The sequence below is a fragment of the Pagrus major genome, chromosome 21, assembly GCF_040436345.1.
Source record: "Pagrus major chromosome 21, Pma_NU_1.0".
Lineage (NCBI taxonomy): Eukaryota > Metazoa > Chordata > Actinopteri > Spariformes > Sparidae > Pagrus > Pagrus major.
Window position 1 is genome coordinate 19,336,960 of NC_133235.1, and position 22,473 is coordinate 19,359,432.

The following is a 22,473-nucleotide window of genomic DNA, read 5'->3' on the forward strand; positions in this document are numbered from 1 at the left end:
TAACTGCTTGTAACAATTTTAAATAAACAAGTGGGTTTTCAAAAGTGATTTAAAAGATGAGACTAAGTTTGCATCCTGGATCTCCTCGGACAGGTTTATAAGCTAAAGAATTTCTCTCTCACAACACTTGTCCCATTCACACACACACATTCACACACTGATGGCAGATGCTGCTATGCAAGGTGCCAACCTGCTCATCTTGGGTTCAGTATCTTGCTCAAGTATACTTCAACATGGAGCTGGGGAATCAGCAACCTTCCAATTACTGGACGACCCGCTCTACCTCCTGAGCTACAGCTGCCCTATTAGTGATACTATGTGACATGAAATGAAGGTGCCATTGGAAAATCCCATTGGAAATTGACTTGAATAAAGACTTCTGGCATTATGAAAATCAAAATGAATGGATATTGGGCTATTGGTGCATATATGCATGTGCATGGATATGCAATAAAAGTCAAATGAAATGTGACGCATTTACTTTTGGGGACCAAAAATATTCATTGAACCACTAAAATATCACAATATCCTTTACTAATTTTGAATAGTGTAAATATGTATGCAGCATAAATTTGGCACATGTATCTCAAAATTATGAAGTAGAATCGTGTTTGTTGAAGTAAATGTACTTCATATTTCCCACCATTAACTGTAATTAAGAAAAACAAAAGCAATTAATTTACTTAAAGGTTATAGATTGAGCTGTGTAAAGAGGATGTATGACTGGAAGTATCATGAGAAAGAAGGACTCTAGCTACCCGTGAACGTGATTAGTTAAGTTCTCGCGAGAAGAGAGCTGGCTGGTGAGCGCGATGTGAACAGCGCTCCCATGAGCTCCGGGGACTGAACCCAGGTCGGTCTTGTCTCGCTCCTTCAGCGGTTTTATAACGGGAGCTCGTACATCACAACTGCAGCTCGACCAGCCGGATGAAACCTCCTCCGCCAGTGTGAAGAATGAATCATGGGAGATCGTTACTGTGGAAACGACGGTAACTTCTTTTGTTAACCTAGCATGTTCAACACAGGTAGCTAACAAAAGCGCGAGCCATAAGCCCCTTCATGACATATATGTTTGCTGCGTGATTTTCTTTTGTCTTGTTGTTTTTGTAGTCCGCCATTTGTAGGAAAACGGTTAATGTTTACGGCTCACCATCGCTGCTGTAACGCTAGAAGCAGTTTAACTGTTAGCTGGTTGTTTTTTTTGACTGATTTATCGGCTTTTCACAATGAAGACCGATTACGTTAGTTGACGCTTTAGCTGAACAACGAGCAACAGCTAGCTTAACCTCACGATGATGCTCCAGGATGGATCAACGCAGCTGCTCTGCCTCACAGCCAGCAGTGGGGTCCCTCTTTTCACAAGAGGAGCCTCCAAACAGCTGCCCTTCTCTGTCATCGGCTCCCTCAATGGTGTTCACATGTTCGGTGGTGGTCAGGGAGTCGCGCTGTCCTCCTGTGAGACTGAAGGCGGGGGTAAGGTGGTGTGGAGAGTCTTTAAGGACAGCGTGATGCTCATCGCTGTGACTGGAGGTGGACATGGAGGTGCAGGCAGCAGCAAAGGTGAGGAGGTGCGTTTACAGCGCCTCCTGGAGAATGTGTGGAACTGCATGGTGCTGGTGTTGGGGCAGGATGAGCTGGCCAATGTCAGGAATGTGGAGAGGCTGAAGAGGGATTTACGGTCCTGCTTCAGCCTCATTGATCAGCTGCTGGAGGAGAGGCAAGAGGGCATCCTGGGTAACCTGACACACTGCGCTGATTCACTGCTGCCCCCTAACCCCTCTCTTCTTCAGCAGGCCGTGGATGGCTTTGCTCAGTCAGCAGATAGTGAATTTGGCTGCCTCTTGGTTCATGGGAGGATAGCTGCTGCGACTGAGAAATGGTGGCGTCTTGCACCGCAGGAAGTTGTACTGCTGTCTGCTCTGATGCGCTCCCTCTCAGCCTCTGGGTCAGCCTCTTGTGATTACCCAGTTTTCCTTCCTCAGGGCAGCCCCACTGTGGCCCACCGCCTGCTCCGCTTCCAGCTGCTCCCAGGGGCGGATGTGTGCGTGCTGTGCGGCCCGACACCTTCCCTGCACAGAGCCGAGAGTGGGCTGGTGGTTCGGTTCTGGACACCCCTGGTGGAGACCCTGAGAGACTGCCTGGCTGTTGGAGAGCGCTGCCTACCAGGATCTGTATCCCTGCGCCCTGATGTGCTGGCACTTCTTCTCATCAACCGTGAAACACGTCGCTCAGTCTCCTGTGTGCGGTCTCCCACTTATCACCCACCCGGTGACCCTCCATTACCCTCTAAGGCACGCTGCTGGGAGCTGATGAAGCTCTTCTACATCTTCAGCACGACACGCTACTTCTCCCAGGAGGAGAGTTTGTGTCTCACCCCAGAGGAGAGGGCTCAGGGAGGCAACACCGAAGACTTCGTCCTTGGATTCTCCCACCAGCCGCTGCAGTGCTATCTAGTTACAGAAGAATGCAAAAGCTTTGGACTTCAGACACAACAACACCAGCTCTTCCTGCTTACCCCACTGTCAGTGCCCACCTTTGCCCTGCGTACGGTGGCCACACAGACTCTCTCTGATGTAGTTACAGCCACTGGGTTTTAACTGAACAATTGACTTTGTTAAAACTTCTTAATTTTTGGTAAACCCACCATCTTTGACCTCATAATGTATAAACTTACAGATGAACTGCTATTCACCTGTAAAGTGAATTGGCCACTGATATTGTGATTATTCTCATATCTTTATTGATGACTGCAAACGCATTTAAATACATGTTTACAAACCGACCACTGTTAAGTAGATTAGAAAAGGATAATCACCGCTACTGGTCTCATCAGGTATTTATACACTACTACTGATCAAGAATGTAATACTATTGAAAATATCCCATCAAAGGTAGCTGCTTTGAGCTTTGTTTTGCATTCAAGAGAGAAGAGACTGTTGGTCTATTGTGTCAAACTTCACTAGCTTCAAGGCTGTCCCTGTTATAGTCAGGAAGGTTGATTACACTTACTGAATACTAACATTATCACTGGGATTGCACTGTATTTCCAAAATGTATCAGAGAATGATGTGAAAATGTAACACTGGGATAAATAAGTGCCTCCTGTCTATACAGTAATGTTGAAATAATATATTTGTTTGTGCTCGTTTTACTCCTAAATATAGTTTGTTACTTTATGTGGATTTTTCGATTGCTGAGTGTTTTTTTCGTCACATTTTTCCCTCTGCTAATTTGATAATGATAGTGTTTTGCACTCTGTTGACTGAGCTTTGCAACTGCAAAGTGGTTGTACTGTTTGAATTTAAATTGCTGCTCGCCCATTCATATTTTAGACATTTTCTTGCCAGCTATGAGGCAAACAGTGGACACTATGGAGTATATAAGTGTATTCAACTTCCAGAAAACACAAACTGAAAGCATCTGTTAGGAATTTTGTTATATATCTGACAAAAACAATGATTGCTGAAAACTTTATTATCCACACCACATGTAATGCTATAATAATAGTGGCAGCAACTATTGACAAAATACACACACCATTACTGAATGAATACTTTGTGGAATGATAATTGCAGTGCTTTGTGTTGTTTTAACTGCACTGATTGTTTCAAGAAGTCACACTTTACTGAAAGTCCCGGTAACATCCTAGTATGTAGTTTCTAATCACAGATGCTGTTCTCTTCATTATCCTTTAGTACACCGGGGGCCAAAACTTCTTTCCTTTTAGAGGGCCAAAACAGAAAAATACTTTGCACATCTATTTCATGAGCCAGGTGCGTAAGAGAGGGATGAATAGACCGTTGCAAGCAAACTCTCGCACACTATCTAACTTGAAAAGATACATTTATTTGCAACGTTTTAATACTAGACCTTTGTCAGGCAAGAGGCAAAAATCAGGTTTGCTTGATGAAGGTCTCATATTAAAATGTTGCAAATGCATGTATTTTTTCAAGTTAGACTGTACAGAAGTTTGCTTGCAATCCCAGGGCCAGTCCCAAGATGCAAAGTGGTCCTTTGATCCCAAGTTCCTTGTGCAAAGTGTCCGCTGTTAGATTACAAAAATGATTAACAACTATGGATCCTATATGTTTGATAAATATGCATATTTTAACTCAGGAAAATTGAGGATTTATATTATGATTGTTTAAAACTTTCTTTGAAACATAAGGCAGGTCAAAGTGAACATTATGGCGAGCCAGCTTTGGCATGCAAGACCCACTTTGGGCTTTAGTGTATAAAAGTTCCTGTGAGGGAGAAAAGTCTTTCAAATGGGAGGACATTTGTTGATATTCTGCACAGGATCACCCTAGTTCAACCTTGTTATGGTAAATTTAATGCATCGATTCAGGTCTGACCCAACCTGCTGGGCAACAAAGTCACATTTAACTACATGTGCTATTAGAAATATTATTTTTTCTACTATTTGTAGCATTTCAACTTATTCTAATTGCACAAATTAAATATGTGAATACATAGTTTGTCGGAGGAATTTGCATTGAATTAATGAAGAAAAATTAAGTGGGCTGCAGTGAAGCTTTAGGAGGGGCAGTCTTAAGTTTTTGGTTCACTAAGTACAATTGAAAAGTCTCCTCCCAAACCGCATGGAGAGCACAAAGCGGTGGGGTGAAGTGAGGTGAGCTCGGCACAAAGTTTGGGAGCAGCCCCCGGTTCGCTGGTTAGATCTCTCTGAGCCACGTCAGTCGTCCAAAGCTGCCTTCGGCTCGGTAACCGGAGAACCGAACCCGAGAGACGGCCTCACGGTGCGTAGGGTAACGGGGGAGAGGGGGGTTGGATAACGGTCGACATGAAGCCACACAAAGGGGGAGGGATAGTTGTATCGTTGCCATGTGTGCAGGGAGCAAGCCCCCAAACATTTTCAGAGTGCAAATTCATGTGTGTGTGGATGCGAGCAGGGTCTGAAGAGACGGTGTGAGATTTTGTCACAGCTTTAGCTCTTCCCCCCTCTGAGCGGTCCGAAGGTCCGAGCGCTTAGTCAGTATTTTTAGGAGCGTGGTGCCTTCACTTGCACAACTTCACTTCCACTCCTCTCGGGTGAAGCAACCGGTGTGTGGTGTGTTCGCTGTGCACCGCGGAGGCTTTTAAAAGTCGCTCAGCTCACCGTGTTAAACATGTCAGCTACGAGGATGCAGCTGCTCTCACCCAGAAACGTCCGGCTTTTGAGCCGCGGGCGAAGCGGGTTGTTCGCCGGCTGCAGCGGAGCGCAGCGGCCCGGTGGTAGCGGTGGTGGTGGTGGCCCCAGGGTCCTCTCACTGACCTCTCCCCCTCTGTCCTCCTCCTCTCCCGGCAGAGCTTTATCGAGTGTGAGTGCGACGCGGCGCGGGCTCCCCAAAGAGAAGATGACCGAGAATGGTGTGTCGTCCCGGGCCAAGGTGTTGACCATCGACACCATGAACCCCACGGTGAAGAAGGTGGAGTACGCGGTGCGGGGGCCCATCGTGCAGCGGGCTGTGGAGCTGGAGAAGGAGCTCTCTGAGGTCTGTACAACTCAGGGTTCATTCATACAACCTGTGCCAGCTATTCACCATACTGCTCATCTGTGTTTGTCTTTCATTTCATCAATATGTTACTTTTTGTACTGGTCAGAATGGCAAAAACCTGTTTCCCCTGCATGTTTTATCAGAAGAAATGCAGCCTAGTACTCTCCACCTAACAGGTTGAACCAGTCTTTTTTTCCCCTTTTACTGTGATTGAAACAAGAATCCCTTCAACACATTACTTTATTGAGTTAAAAGGGGGCCTCCCTGTGCTTATTTTTTGCTGATGATTGCTTGTGGTGTGAGTATGAGTCCAGTCAGTGTCTTTCATTGCAGATCAGCAGGTTTCCATTCCTGGTTGTGTTTTCACAATGGCCAACCCAATAGAAAGTCTGTTCTCACTTGCTTGTGCCACTTACACACCCTCTTATCAAAGTCCATTAGCTAGTCGATCATTCCTGGGGAATTTTATCTTGTCAGTAACTGAATAGGCTGGTGAGATCCAGATCTCTTTGTTGCGTAATGTACATTTCTAACCTGATTGTAAGGCATTGTTGTTGTTCATCAGTTGTTCCTTAGAGAGAGGTGAAAGTCCAGAGTCTAAGCCAGAGACGAACGTGTTTTTCTGTCCTCTTTATGTCTACGTCTCTCTATCTGTATGACCTACTAGTGATGCACAAGTCTGTTGCCTCACTTTACCTCCTGGTTTCCAAAACATGTGCATGCTTGGCTGATCTGTCTTTTATTGTACCTTTCATTTCAACAGCCAAGAATAGACGTTTGTCTTTTTAGTAGAACTGCAACGATTAATCGTTCTGTTATCTACTTTTAGATTAATCTCCAACTATTTGGACAACCCAAATGTTGGCAAACGTTTCTGCAAAACCACAGATGCATTAAAAGTTTACATTCCTTTATGTTGTAACCTTTTCGATTCATATCGCATGACAACACTGTGCTTATGCTCTGGTTAGGTTAAGGCACAACAAACACTTGGTTAGAGTTAGGAAAAGGCCGTGCTTTTGGCTAAAAATATTTCCTTTTGGCACCACAAACATGGCTAGAAACTGTCCCGAGATATTTGCTTGTAACTCCACCACCTTCCCCTCCACCTCCTGACATGAAAGTCAGGTAATAAACATGTGAAGGTGATATGACACGTTTTTTAGAAATGTCTAAGGTACGCCCCTAAATATCTTGGGGTTTGGGCTAAAAATTGAGAACGTCATCGGAGGCTTTCAGAAACAATAAAACATTTTTCACCATTTTTATGACATTTGAAAGACCAAACAACTGACTGATTAATCAAAAGAATAATCGACTGATGAATCAACAATGAAAATAATCAGTAGTTGCAGTCCTGTTTTGTAGTGACTGGTTGTCCAGAAATTAATATGGATATCTCTCATCTCTTGTGTTCAGCTTTTAATGTCAGCTCTTTTAATCCATCATCATCTTTTCTTTTCTTTTTTTTGTTAAATACAGACACTTGTGCTTTTCTCTGCTCGATCCCTTCCTCTTGGACTGTTTATGGTGATGTGGCAACCAGCTGTTAGTGCAGTCTGGTGTGAAAACTGTCCTCTCCTGAGTGCTTTGTTCAGGAAGGGATGAGTTTGCAAACAGGTTCTTGCACAGGTGAAAAGCTCAGCAACATCGTCTAGAAGGGACTTTAATGACAGTGCTGACCTTTTTAACCAGATGGTTCACGGCATCATAGAATTCATGTTCTGTTTGCTTTGGCCAGTGCTTATCCACAGTTGACCGCCACTCTTTTTGGGATATTTATTTTCTTCTTGACCGGACAAGAGTTTGATCGGGCGATATTGAATTGATATTTAGATGTTCAAACAACTGAAGAAATTGCAGGTGGATTCAGCTGGTAAGACCCAGTCGAGATATTGAAGGAGAGAAGCATTTTTCCCAGGTGAAATAAGATACTAACCACACTTTTTACAGCTGCTAATGAACTTTTTATTCATCACATTTCCATCGAGGGCAAGAGCACTGCAAATCATTGTTCACTGACTGCTGACTGTCCCGGTGCCAGTCTTTTCAATAGTACAGCACTCAGCCTGAAGACAAAAATGTAGCACAAGTAATCGTTTACAGTCCTCTAATCTTATTCCAAAGTTTTCAAAAGCGCTGAACTGCACTTTTTAAAACTTTAAACCATTGTCATTTTGTCAAAACACATTCCTCTTTATAACCCCAACCTTCATTCCAAACGGAGGTTTGGATGGGGTCGGATTACTTTGGGAAACAGGTCAAAGTATTGTTCCCACTTTTGTCTGTGAATTAAACATCCACACGTGATCCTTGACTCCAGTTTCCTACGCACCTTTTTTTTTTTTTAGAACTCAGATCTTTTCTCTTCAAGTCCAGCCTTGTTTTTTGAGTTTTCCCCCAATACTAAAGCTGTGTTAGTTGTTTTGTTTGACTTTGAGCCAAATTACTGTGAACAAGTGCACTGATAAAGGCTTCACATGCAATTATTACATTGCGGTCTTTGTTTGTCTTAATGAGCAGCTAGCTGTAGTCTGGCCCACGATTTGTGGGCCAGAGCATGTCTGCAACACTACAGTACTTCATTATGATGCTCTTTTGTCACACATTTTATCCTTATCAAATGCAGCTCATGCGATTTGGATTTTGCGCTCTGCCATATTGAGATATGAAAAAATATTTTAATTAATTATGCAGCTCTAATGCAAACCTTTTAAAAATGATTTTCCATTGCAGAATCTTTTAGTTTCAGGTTTAAATGCTTTCATCTGAATATTGAATATATTTGGCAACAACTCGCTGAAAACCAAAAAAAACTTGCGATGTGAATTTACTTATCCTCGTCTTTAATCTGAACTTTATAGTGTGCTGTTAACTGCTTAACTCACAATCTTATTTAATAGCTTTCATTGTTTTCTTTTTATTTATTTTTAGATTCAAGAACGATGAAACAGCCAATCGGCTACCTGAGCAGCACAGTGCAGAATATAAGATAAAATAGTACTGAAGAAGAAACCAAAGATACATTTTGATACAAAGACTTAAAAAGGCATCAAAGTGAAGCTCAGTTTCACCTTCAGCATTGTTCACTGGGCTGTTTTTATCAGCGATGGAGGACAAAACGCCTATCCAGTTGGTTCTTGGGAGCAGAGGTCAGTGTGGGCGGTTCTTTTGACCAAGGGGGTGAGACTCACTAGGCACAATAGTATTGGTCCAGACCGAGAGCCGCCTCTAATATGTGACCAATGAGAGAGCCCGGGAGGGCTTTTTACAAAATGCACTGGTTTGGACAAATCAAACAAACAGCCTCTTTTGATTTCCGTGTCAGTGTGAGGTTCCACTTGTGGCTCCTCTGCAGTGTCATGCTGTCCCAAACATCTGGTCTTAACAGCATGTGTGTGTGCAAGTGTCTGTCAGCCTGCATTGCTGTTTATCCTCTGTCAGTGGGCTCAGCTGCTCAAGAGATCATCTTACAGAGATGTTATATCATTGGCCTGGAAGAGAGTACATAAATACTTTTACTCATGGAATAGATCCTAATTATTATCTCAGCTTTGCTGTCGTACATCCTGTTCTTTGTCAATCTCCAGTCAGGAGGTTAAAAGCCTCTGTAATGTATGTCTCTGTGTTAATGTGTCAGGAGGTGAATGGTATCAGCACGATAAGATGGTTTGCACAGGTTGAAACTTTGTTCCCATGTTTACATTTACTATCTGCATCAAGGCTGCTACTGTGCTACAGTATGACCTTCCTTACTAATCAAATTGTCTGATTAAATGTACTTAAGCATGAAATGTCTCTCAATGAAGAATTGCACTTAACTTTATTTGGTCAGTGAGTAAGTGTGTGTGATAGGAATAACAAAGTTAGCACTAAGAATAATGTTTTTTTTTTTGCTAACAGAGTTGTCTACTTTCTTGTTTTTCATTAAAACTTTGTGTTCTTGAGGCCTGGTAGACTTGTTAAATACATTCCTTTCCTCATAAAACACACGGTTGTTAGCCAGCAGTCTTGCCATGTGTGTCCTTGTGCCCAAAATACAAGCTAAACAAGGTATCACTTTCAAAAACATTGCTCCATATTGCTACTAGTAGTCAATAACTCTACAGGGTACATTAACAGGTGCTCTACTGCTGAAACTGGAAATAAAAACATAAATAAGTTTTATACTGACTGACTAAATCACTTTAATTTTACCTCAAATTAGAAAAGTTTACATTTAAAATGTGCTGTTATTAGAGATGAATTGTTGACTGATATGTTTGTGATATATATTATGATTAAGCTGTTATGTACCTTTATAGGTTGTGTATGCTAGCAAAATCCAAGGGCAACCCTGCCTGTTTGTCCTTAGATTTAAGGCCCTTTACTTTAATCTGCATGTGGCCCTGCAGTAGCAGAGTTTATTGTACCCCTTCATTTTTTCTGCCAAAATTTAGTCCAGAAAGGTCAACATTTGGAAGTGGAAACATTTTATCTTTTAACTTCTACCATTTCTTTATACACTCCATAGTGTGTGTGTGTGTGTGTGTGTGTGCAGCCAATACTTCTTCTGTGGAAGTGGTTGTGAATAAAGCACAAACCTGCTGTGCGCTCTGCAGCTGCTGCTCTCTCAGTCTCTTGTGGTGAAATGTTTATGGAAAAGTTATGTATGTGTTGAAGCCTATGTGCAGGCACAGTGTCAAGCTTGTTTGGGTGCAGTGGGGAGTTCTCAGCCAGCTATGTTTTCTCGGACCGTTCGAGTCAGGTTTGTTAATAGGCAGTCAGTGTTAATCTCCGAAAAGATGATGACATATCATTAAGTGAATGAATGCTCCCTTTGTTTGCACATATTCATTTCTGTGTGTTGTGTTTACGCTTTGCAGGGAATGAAGAAACCCTTCGCTGAGGTCATCAAGGCCAACATTGGTGATGCACACGCTATGGGCCAGCAGCCAATCACTTTCTTCCGACAGGTCTGCTCCTAAACCCTTCCTCCAATCTCCCATCTAAATATAGCACTTCCTCTCGGACATCTCACTGTCTGTGAAACTGATTTCCTCCTTTGTAGCTGAGATGACATCAATCATTGTTTTCCCCTGTCGTGCGCAGTAATCCGAGCAGGATTTTGCACAATGTCCCCTGCACCCTTTATACTCACACCTCTCTTTGTTGCAAGGTCCTGGCGCTCTGCTCCTACCCTGAACTGCTGAATGACAGCACATTCCCAGAGGATGCTAAAAGTAGAGCGCGCCGCATTCTGCAGTCCTGCGGAGGGAACAGTATGGGTGCGTATGCGCGTGTTGGTCTTTGCTTTATTGTGATGCTTTGTTGTATCAAAGCTTATCGTCTCCACATGACTCTCCCTCAGGTTCCTACAGCGCCAGTCAGGGCATAGACTCTGTGCGTCAGGATGTGGCCCGGTACATTGAGCGAAGGGATGGCGGTGTGCCCTGCGACCCAGACAACATTTACCTCACCACAGGGGCCAGCGACGGCATTGTGGTACAAATCACCTCTCATCTGTTAAACTGACCCTGTCCCTATTGTACCTTTTTAAGCACGTATGTTAGTTTCTCCCCAGAGAAAGAAGGAATGAAATGTTGCACTCAAGTAGTAATGAGTTCAATGTGGTGAATTCATTCACAACATAAACTGGCAAAACACATGAATCAGTGAGTCTCCTTTTAAAGGATGTATCATAAAAGTTGCAACTACTGTAGCAAGAAAATAAATGCCTTTGAGAATAAATGTAGCATCTGTTCAGGATAAAAAAAATTGCTGAAATTTGATCACTCATCCCCAAATATGTTGGCATGTGACCCTTTTGAACCCTTTGTCATAGGGTGTCTATGAGTTTAAAACAGATGTCTCTAGAGTCCTGACAAGTCACAGCTGTCCAAGAAAAAAGCAAAGATTTGAGAAAAGCTGAGCAAGATTTTGCACAGCTGTCACATTTTTTTCTTTTATATTTTGTTGACAACCTTGTGAATTGCGTCATAAGGCCTCAACACACTGATTGCATTATGTGTTTTCTTTAAAGAGAACTCACTGTAGGTTGTTATGACGGCTTCGTGCCAAAACACAGAGGCAGATCATCAAACTGAAATTGAGAGCTTGTCTACTTCCTCTTTCAGTCTTTAACTCTATAAAGTGTCACATGGACAAAGCTGTTTCTATATATAATCCAAAAATGTGATAACTCATCTGTAGATTAAACTGTTGAGCTGACAGATTTTTCTTGACCTTCCTGTCCTGCACTTTTAGACCATGCTGAAGCTGCTGGTGTGTGGTGAAGGTGCAACCCGTACCGGCGTCATGATCTCCATTCCTCAGTATCCCTTGTACTCTGCTGCACTGGCAGAACTGAGCGCCGTGCAGATCAACTATTACCTTAATGAGCAAAAGTGCTGGAGTATGGACATCAGCGAGCTGCAGCGCTCTCTGGACGAGGCCCGGCAACACTGCAACCCCCGAGCCCTGTGCATCATCAACCCTGGGAACCCCACCGGTAAAGATTCCTCCTTTTTTCCCCATTAAAGTGACTTTCAGACTGTTTGTATTTGTCAGCATTTTTACACATTAAAGGTAAGTTATGTTTATGCCCAGTGTTTCTCCACAAAATTCATTTTGGGTGTCTTCGACGTATAACAAGGGTATATTGAGTGCTTTTCCTTCCACATCAAACATTTGCAAAAATAATTTCTAATATTCTAAATCCTTTACATCCTTGTTTGCTTGCTAACAATCTTGTTTTTCAACTGCCTTTGCTGGTGCATCGCCATGTTTCTTGGCGTGTTCCCACCACCAGCTGTTGTTTAGCGAAATAACACAAAACCAGTGGCAGGAAAGTATAATTCCTGAAACAAAACCAAAAAGGACCCACTCGTTAAAACATGTCTCAAAAGTTGCACGGTACACCCATTATGCTTTTTTGTGTTTCAGTATGTTGTAGAGATTCTTGTGCATGTAAAAGATCTTGAAAGTTAAAAAGGTCAAAGTCGGCACCAACAGGAGCTCCTCTCTTCCACAGAAAACAATGCTCCTGAAACGCCTCGCCAGTAATCCCGCCTTTAATTCCGTGACTTTGTGACATCACATCGCATCACCGTGTCAAACATTTGCATCATTTATGAGGAGTGGCTAGTTTATAACTTAAGATTTGATTTAGCACAGCTGCTCTGTTGTTATTAGCAGTGCTGGCTCAGGCATGGGTGAGCTGACCAATCAGAGCAGACTGAGTATTCAGGAGGGGGCTTTGTGTTTGTGCTCTTTTTTGTCAGTCCAATTTATGTTTGGCATATATTGTTGATTTTCAATATCTGTCCTTTGGATATCTCAAATGATTTACTAGTTTAGCGTGAACTTTTAATTTGTGACCTTCATCTTAACTCGGGTTTCACCTAATAGCTTTATGTGGGCTTTCAGCTTCATCTTGTGGCCTTCCTAAGTGATACAGTTTGAACATTTTTATTGAGGAAGCTCAGTTGTCATCAAAGGACATTAAAAGTGTCCATTGTCAACTGAGCAAACTCCACAAGCTGAGGAAGACTACAAGATGTAGCCCCAGAAAAGGCTAGTTTATGGAACTTTTTTTGTGTGAATCTCTAATTTAGTCTCAGATGATTTTGCCTTAATTTTAAGGATTCACATATTTTAATAGGTAATTTGGGGGCCATTTTAGAGACAGTAAACATGAGGGGAAAGGAGTGATGGAAACAAAAAGCTAACATAATCATTGGCCATAGTTGGACTGGGGAAGTTGCTGCCACATAGTAAACCACCACAGGTCCACAAAGACGCCCAGGAAACAAGTTACTTAAAATGAAATTGTTTCTGTTTGGTGCTCATCTTTTGTATCAACCACACATTTCATGCACTGCTCATAGAAGAGCCACTAGATGGCAGCAAAGAGACACAGCTACCTGCCTAATCACTGTTTCAATCCTTTCGCCATAATGAGCCTCCTTCTCATTCACAGGTCAGGTTCAGAGCAGACAGTGCATCGAGGATGTAATCCGATTTGCAGCAAAGGAACGTCTCTTCCTCATGGCTGACGAGGTACCGTCTCTGCATCTTTCTTAACATCCACCTGCTTCCTTGTTCTCTGCACACCTGTGACACCTGTCACTCTGTCTTCATCTGTCAGGTGTACCAGGATAATGTGTACGCTGATGGTTGCCAGTTCCACTCTTTTAAGAAGGTCCTGTTTGAAATGGGGCCAGAGTACTCAAATACAGTGGAGCTGGTATCCTTCCACTCCACCTCCAAATGTTACATGGGAGAGTAAGTCAGTTTACCTTCATGTTGGGATAAATCCACTAGTTCTTTGTGTTTGTTGTCTTTTCTGTCTTGTGTGCTTCGCGTGCTGTGTGTCACAGCGTAATATTGTCTCTCACTTATAGGTGTGGCTTCCGTGGAGGCTACATGGAGATCATCAACATGGACAGTGAGGTGAAGGCCCAGCTGACCAAGCTGGTGTCTGTCCGTCTGTGTCCTCCCGTTCCTGGTCAGGCTCTAATGGACCTGGTGGTCAACCCGCCACAGCCTGGGGAACCCTCACATGAAAAGTTCATCAAGGTACACAGTCTGCTACCCACAAGCCATTTATTTCTAGAAGGAACTAATTGATCAATACATCAATATTCCGCAACATGATCTCTTGTTGCACATTACCAGTACACTGACAGCAGTATTATTATACATTCTCTTTGCAAAATGCTAGCATGTCATTGAGTACAGATTGTATCCTAGTACTCAGTGCTATTTTAAGTTTCTCTTAAATCAGAGGTTCCCAACTTTTTCCCCAAATGATCTTGCGTGTAAAAAGATTCTCTGTGTACCTCATACTATTCATCTGTTCTCTGTTTAGTACTTACTGTATAATATCTGTCATCGATGTCCGTCTGTCTCACAGACGTCTGGAGAAATTCAAGTAGAAAACTTTGTTATAAAAGTTAGCCAACGTTTCGCTTCCAATTAATGAAATAATGCTCTCTGTTCTCTCTGTTTTGTATTTCCTTCATCCAGGAGCGCACAGCAACCTTAGGTGCCTTAGCAGACAAGGCCAAGCTGACAGAGCAGGTTCTCAATACTGTGCAGGGCATCAGTTGCAATCCCGTGCAGGGTGCCATGTACTCCTTCCCTTGCATAACCATCCCTGAAAAGGCTGTAAAAGAGGCAATGGTCAGTTCTTTACACACTCTTACAGATGCTTCAGTGATTCAAGTGTGAGTGTATTATTGCCTCAAGGAGATAACGTTGATGAAAAGCAACAAAATGAGAGGAATAAAGTGGATGATACAGCTATGAAAGGATTATTACTTTCGCTCCTGTACTACTTGTTATTTTTTCACTCTACTAATACTCATGCTTTGCTAACTGGCATTAAATACACATCACATTCTCCACACAATGCTGGATTAAATAACTGCTCAACCAGGTTCAGTGCACTGTGCCTCCACCTCCCTGTTTGCTCAAGGGAACAAATGATTTCCAATAGCTTGTGGATTCAATTCTGTCCCGAGGTTGACTGCTCAGGAGGAATTTCATGGAGAGCCAAGCTGAGAATCTGATTAGCTGTATGGAGGATAAGGTCAGAGTAAAGCTGACCTACTGACACGTCATCAATCCCGGTGACTCTGCTCACTATCGTGATCACACGGTTGCAGCATTGCTTTGTTTTTCTTTTTGCTTTGATTTCCGTGTCTTTAGCAATGCTTTCGCCAACGTTAGCATTGGCAGAATATAAATGGAGCTGCCGTGCGGTCCATTGAGCTCATTCCTGATCTCAATACTCGGCTAATTCTAAGGCTGAGGCACTTTACAAAAAGGGTTTTAAAAGGTTTTCATAAAGCTTTTGATCCAGAGGAAATGCAATATACTTGAAGTTCAATTTGACCTCAAATCATTACTCATCTCTTTTCTCTTAATTACATGAAATTGATTTATTTTTATGCTGCTGTCCTCACTGAAGCCATGTTTAACTGACTAATGACTGTGATAAAACAACTCCGAGCACATAAACGAAAAGGGGAAAAACGTTGCCATGAAACTGAAGGATACAATCATTGCAGTACAAATAAGTGAACCTGGAGAGCTTTTGCAGTTTTTCCAGATGTGTAGCACTGTATCATTAATCATGATTACCCATTTTATTGTTGAAAAAAACAGGAAATTACTATTGGTTACAAAGAAATGCTCGATTGAGCTGTTTCTAAATTTCTCTCTTAAATTGTTCCTGTTCTGCTTTAAGTTGATTTGATTCTCTACAAACTGCAAATTCTAAAGAGCAGCTCAGTGGGAATGCTTTTAGTATGAAGGCTGTACTGTGAGTCACAGTGTTCAGTTATAAGTAAAGGTTGTGTTCACAGCAAACCTGCAATTACCAAGGAAAAAGTAGATTAATTCAATTTTCTCCTACTTTAAGTGCTCCAATTCCTAAACATTCAGCCTCTTACCAAATTTAGAATGTTTCTTTTCCTCTCTGTTAGGACAAGGGTCAGCAACCTGATATGTTTTACTGCATGAAGATGCTGGAGGAGACTGGGATCTGCCTCGTACCTGGGAGCGGCTTCGGACAGAAGGATGGAACCTACCACTTCAGGTGCAGAGCACTTGAATACTTCCAGGGCTACAGCTATTAGTTATTTTCATTACTGATAAATCTGCCGATTATGTTCTTGATAAAAACAATTAATTGTTTGAAGATCGTGAACAATGGCCCAAATGCCAAAGTTGACATCTTAAAATGGCAACAACCCAAAACCAATTAAGTTATTAGTAGAATTTAGTCATTTTTACTTAAAAAACAAGAGTTTGCAGAGTTTCACACTAAAATGCTAAAAGTGTAAATTATCTCTGTGCCCATTGAAAATCTTATTTAATCTACAAGTATGATTTGTGACATCACAAATAGTTTGGAAACCAATCCTGGTCCAATATTCAACATACACAAGTGTGATGTGGAAACTTCCTCCAGTGCATATACACTGAGAATGGACTTTACAGTGAAGTAAGAGACATCTTGTGTCCAGCAGTTAAACTAGTGAAATGAAAAATATTTTTATATTCATATACTCTGGAGTTTTTAATGAGGGAGAAGGAGTATATGTCATTTCAAGGATTTTAAGGATATAATTATCTTTTTCTTTTTGAAAACCCATGTCAGACAAATGGTAAAGAATTTTTATGTATGCCTTAATGCATGGGATCTTTTAAATGTTACTTGATTATGAATATTTTTTCTAATTAATTTTGTCACATTTAACTAATTGATTTCTTACGAATCGTTTCAGTTATTGTTGTAGGCCAGTGTCTGCGCTTATTCCTTTGTTGTAAAATATAGGTCAATTTAACATTAAAGCCCCTTTTAGACATGGCAAGCTAATATGGTCTCATGTCTGAGTCGCGTTTACATAAAAGTCAGGACAGCAATCTTATTAGGTTGGACCTGGTAACATTTCCGTATCTCTTTTAAACGCAGCACAGGTCTGACTTGAATGTGGTCAAAGGCTGCAGGGTTAAACATGCAGAGAGAGACCAGAGAGAGCTGCCTTGTAGCGTTACCACCTTTGGGGATCACTGCAATAAATGTATTAACTCAGTCTCCATTTCTCATGGACCCAGGAAAAAAAATCAGTTCAATAAAGTATGAAACACTGCAAAATAGTTTTAGTAGTTAGGGAGATTTCACGCACATCAGATCAGGCTATAGAAAACTATGTTACCCCTCGCTGTGCAAAAACCTCTGATAACTTGTAGGGTACTGGAAGTGCACAGACCTCCACCAAGGCCAAACATTCAAACATTGTTCCTTAATATCTCTGGTAGAGTTTATTGCAGACAAATCATATTTGGATTTGAGTAAGAGTATGGAAAGTTAAATATTTTTGTATTTATATGCAATTTTGTAACCGTAGTTTAAAAAAAAGCGTTACAATTGTACCGGTTCTTCTATGAAACCCCTGAGTGCTCTGTAACAGCTGCTTTCTGTATGGAGTTTGAGCAACTACTTACATGTGCAGGCCGCCCCAGAGGATACCTGGTTATCGTGAAGATGGATTGCGATATGGAGTCAGTGTTTATGGATTCATTGTGAGATGCGAGGGTCCCTTGTGCTCATGGTGGTCATTTATTCAGGCGCTCTCCCTCTCTGTCTCTCTCTCTCCTCCCTCCTCCTCTCAAACATCGAGCATTGTGGCTCTTTCCATAAACGTCCTATCGTGTCTGAAGTGTTACCTTTTAAAAATCACCTATGTCTGAATGTCAGTTTTCACTTTAACAGACAAATCTAGAAATGTAGCGTATTCCATGTCTGAAAAGACAGTTAATTTCTTTCTTTTTTTTGCCTTCTCTCTCCCAGAATGACCATCTTGCCACCGACAGACAAGCTGAAGATCCTGCTCAGCAAAGTCAAGGAGTTCCACCAGAAATTCACTCAGCAGTATTCTTAAATTTCCACGTCTCCTTCCATTCACAAAGGGAGGAGCTAACCAGCAGAATCAACAGCAACAAAGAACTCAGCCAATCATAATTATCTGTCACTGATAAGTGCCTTTCCTTCAACGGCTCTGGTGGTCTCTGTGATGACACACTTCAGCCTCTACAGCTATCTCATTTGGACATTCACAAGGCGGAAAACAAGACGCCGTTATGTTAGAAAACAAAACTGGAGATGAAGAAATTAACTCAGACGTGTGTCAGCTTGGTAAAAGAAATCTGGTGTGTGTGTGTGTGTGTGTGTGTGTGTGTGTGTGTGTGTGTGTGTGTGTGTGTGTGTGTGTGTGTGTGTGTGTGTGTGTGTGTGTGTGTGTGTGGTTTCAGCTTTGAAGGATGTACAGTATGTACAGTCAGTGTATTTGTATATGAGAGACTGCGAATGTGAACACCAAGCTAGAAAAGCGGTAGTAAGGAAAAGTGATGCTGCTTAAAACCTTGAGCACAACTGGTTAAACTGTTCCATTCCTACAGGCAGTGCTCGACAGGGAGAATACGCAGAAATGTTTCATTTGCATGATGATTCAGAGATGATTTTGTAGATTAAAAAATGGAACTGTCTTTGTAAAGTCTCATTAATTTGGGAAGAGCTGTCACATGTGATTTGACTTTATATTAAGATAAATGGGTCACTTTCTTTTGACCGTGAACATTTATGGAAAACTGTGGTTCTTGTGTGCACTGGCTCTGTTTGTTTGTTTTTTTTGTCAATAATTAATATTACACTTTCATTAAGTGAGGGTTCGTCTGACATTGGGGGAAAAAACTGTCTAAAACTATTATATAGAGGTAATTAGTCCCCTTTTAAGCTCTTTTTTATTCTGAAGTGCAACATAAACTTACAGCAGTTGGTCATTTTCTATCACTGTGCTCACTTTACTGTTTAGGACCAAAGGAATATTTCACTCACAAAATGTCGCTCATTGAAGATCCATATTCAGATTTTATTTGTGTGGCACAAGTTCTCACAAAAGCAGCTCAAAGGGCTTTATATAAAAACAAAACAGCGAAAAAGTGCTTAAAGGTGCCATTTGTAAGAGAAGTTGATTTTTGAGTCTCATTCCCAACTCGTCACTTTGGGATTGGGTCGGCTGCCATCCCAAAGTGACAGTTTGTGACTAGCTGGGGCTAAGATTCAAAAATAAATTTTTCTTACAAATGGCACCTTTTTAAAAACAAAGGCATACACACATACCAACATACTGTACAAAAGCATTTCGTGGTGCTTTACACCAGAGCAAAAGATAAATTATAAGCAATTAAACGCGCCCTTGCTCGATTCATGACACTCAGGGATTTTGCTGCTGCAGCCTTGTTTGGTCTGGTTTGACCAGTAGTTTAATGTATTTCTTTAGATAACTTTTAATTGATATCTTACATAAGTGAGTCACTTTACTGACTTTACGACTCTTCTGTCATACTGAAGTGTGTGCACTTCTGCTGCTGTTACACTACATTTCCGCATGTCTCATATTAAATGGAAAAGTTTAAGTGGTTTATTACAAAAGTAAGTAGAAGAAATTAACACACTGCGCCCATCCCACTTTTTTTTTTATCTTGATTGAAGCACTCAGGGCTGAACAAGCTGAAAATTAAGCATTGCATGTTATCACTTTAAACACTTGTATAACATGTTTACACATCAAGTAGATATGGAACAACATTTTTCTTTTATTTCTGATTTGGTCTCCTCCAACTGAGGGAAACATCTGTCTCTTCAGCAGTTAAAGACTCCAGCATGCTCTTTAGCTGCTCCACTTTGTTCACCAGCTAGTTCGCTGTCTGCTGTTTGGTGCTGCGCATATGGCATATGGTGAGTTTTTTAGGTTAGGGTTTGGGTTACAAGGATGATGAGAGCAATGACTGAACCTAAACATTAAAGTAACATTAGGTAGGAATTGGTGTTGTGTGATTTGGCGCATATCTGTCCATTGGGAAACTCACCAAGAGTTGAGGCAGAGCAGCCAGAGGACATTGGAAGGGAAAACCAGAAAACATTATCACAATAAAAGCTGCTCAGTGGCGTTTTAAAGCCAAAAACGCTCGACTTCCCAGGTATTTTCATACCCGGATCTTCAATGTTGTGCGGCCCATAGAGTGTGCTCACTAAAGACTACCGCCGACCGAGCCAACTAACTTCAGGTTTAGCTCCCAGCTAACTTGAATGGGGATAAAATCATTTAATCGTGCGGCTCTTCTAGACTCTCCAGATTTTATTGGACTGAGTGGCTCCAGTCACGACAGTGAAACGAGTCATTTCACAGGGGTTGTGACACTCAAAGAAATATATCCACCATTTAACAAAAGCTTCTTTCACAATGTAAGCTTATGGGAAAAAGTACTTTTGGGCCGCAGTGCATCACATGATGCTTGAAGCAAGTCCCCGGGAAGAGCGCCAGGCTTTGAAGACAATTTTTCGTAGTGGCTAAACGAGTAATTAAAACGTCAAGTGATGCCCTGGGGCCCAATAGATTTTCCCCCATAAGCTTACATTGTGAAAGAAACTGATTTTTTTTTCGCCTCACAACCCAGGAGAAATGACTGGTTTCACTATCATAAAATGAGCAATTTGGTCAGATAATATTTGTTAAGTCTAGAAGAGCAGCACCATTAAATCATTTTATTCCCAAGTTAGTCGGTTTCCTTAAATTGTACATACTGGACATTTAACTTAACTAATGTAAAAAGGAAAATCGTTGAAATTGATTGTCCTATTATCCTGAAAGGCCACTTGTGACCTCAGTTGCCGCTGCTCAGCAAAAATGACTTACTGGTTGTCACATTGTACTTAAATAAGTAATATTTTAACAAGCAAGATATTGCTGTTTGTACAAAAAGAATAATCTAGTTCAAGATTATTTGCTAAACCAATTTAAAATATAATGAATTCTCATTGGGAGAGACTGAACTCATAACTTGCAAAGGAATAAAGACACTTTCAACAAAAGCTTTAAAGAAAGAGTGAGGTTGCTGCTCAAATATTAAACACACATCCGTGACACAGCTGAAACTGTCACTTATTATAACAGCTTTGTTCAGCTTGATTTTGGGTTAAAAAGGCTGTACAGGTTCACACCGGAACTGTCATTACTCTCTCTGTTAATCTGTCATCTATTTTATTGCCTCATATGCAGTTTCCAGGCAAGCTGTTATGATGGATGGTGCTGCAGGTTTGTGTCAGCTGCAGAGATTGAAAGACTATGTATGAAGTGTGTTAAAGTGAAGCATGTAGTTTGAAGGTGTTTTCCGCTCTCCTCCTCTCGACTCCACAGTGGCTGTCAGCTTTAATTATCTTCGACAATGAGCCTCCTGAATCCTAATTATGCGGAGCCTTGTCTTTCCTGGAGCTCCTCACCATTCACTCCACCAGCATGACGTGCTCACACGTTCCAGTCCTCTTCACCCTAAATTAATTGGGTTTTTTCTCTCATCTCCTGACATCTTTTGGGAGTCAAAGGTTATCATTAGTTCGGGTGAGGATGTAGGGTGACAGAGAGACAGTCGTGCATCAGACAGCGGGGATGTCATGTGGCTGTCCTGGTTGTGACAGTGACCGGTCTTTATTCACAGCGTACAGTCTCATATGAGGAGATTCATCTGACCGGCTGGAACAGCTTATTGAGACTCACTAATGTTTGGGAATCTACTATTTTATTGTGTTCATTATTCTGTGTGCGTGGACAGTGATGACCATAAGAATCCTCTAGTTGGTCCAGGTTTTTTAAATTTGGCTGGCATTTAGCTCGGGAATGAAAGGTGATTCCACAGAAAATGTCACAAAGGAATCGCACCAAAGGTATTCGATATTTTATCTCTTCATTAATGCCGTTCACTTAAACTGTTCAAAAGGAGCGTATCATTAAAAATTGATAACTAAATGCAATTTAACATGGAGGTTTTCAGCACATTTTCCCCTCCTGTACCTATCATGCAGTGATTAGACAATATAAACAGATATTTGATAAACCTATAGAGAGCAGTAAGTGTGTGTAACAGTTGATTTATAGAAATACTAAGCTAACCAGTCCAACTTCCCCAATTGTGCCTTAGAGATGTCCTTCTGGTTTAGTCCATTTCGGGTGAGCTCAACAAGCTGTAAAAAAAATCTTGAAATGTGATTATCTTATACAGCTGATATGGCAAATATGTTAGCAAACAGTTACCTATTTATTCATGCAGCAGAAAGAAGCCACATTACTATTAAATGGAAGCTCTGTTTTTATAAAAAATCATGCTGGAGCCTGCAAAAACGTCCATAAAGGTCTAAAAAGAAAGCCGCTTTTTTAACGACCCATATTTAAGTTTGTTGTTAGGTGGCAACCTCTAGTGGCTGCATCTATTATTACAGCTGCAAAGGAGGAAGTGAGGAGAGGTAGTACAAATAAACTCTCCTCTGCAGAATCATGAAGAGGTACAGTTTGACTTTTTTCTTACCTTTCGTCATATCTGTCTGGTAAATATAGGGCTATACTGCCAAAAGCCGGTTATCCTAGCCTAA

The 22,473-nt window shown here is 41.5% G+C and overlaps 2 protein-coding genes across 4 annotated transcripts; both read left to right on the plus strand.

The window, feature by feature from the left end:
* The first annotated feature begins 891 nt into the window (after positions 1 to 891).
* Positions 892 to 18,629, plus strand: gpt (glutamic--pyruvic transaminase). Of its 3 annotated transcripts, none has more exons than XM_073490590.1 (12): positions 892 to 989; positions 5,309 to 5,495; positions 10,364 to 10,453; positions 10,657 to 10,765; positions 10,849 to 10,982; positions 11,745 to 11,988; positions 13,459 to 13,538; positions 13,627 to 13,763; positions 13,883 to 14,057; positions 14,508 to 14,663; positions 15,971 to 16,083; positions 17,842 to 18,023. In XM_073490590.1, the coding sequence occupies exons 1-12, from the start codon at positions 955 to 957 to the stop codon at positions 17,930 to 17,932; spliced, it is 1,551 nt and encodes a 516-aa protein (XP_073346691.1). In that variant the 5' UTR covers positions 892 to 954; the 3' UTR covers positions 17,933 to 18,023. The 3 variants fall into 3 exon arrangements, with proteins under 3 accessions (XP_073346691.1, XP_073346692.1, XP_073346690.1); XM_073490591.1 differs by lacking the exon at positions 892 to 989 and adding an exon at positions 4,671 to 4,760; XM_073490589.1 differs by lacking the exon at positions 892 to 989 and having other exon boundaries at positions 4,879 to 5,495; positions 17,842 to 18,629.
* Positions 1,194 to 2,694, plus strand: fuz (fuzzy planar cell polarity protein). Its single transcript, XM_073490592.1, has one exon. It carries the CDS (start codon positions 1,293 to 1,295, stop codon positions 2,595 to 2,597), a length of 1,305 nt encoding a protein of 434 aa, XP_073346693.1. The 5' UTR covers positions 1,194 to 1,292; the 3' UTR covers positions 2,598 to 2,694.
* Positions 18,630 to 22,473: the final 3,844 nt, after the last annotated feature.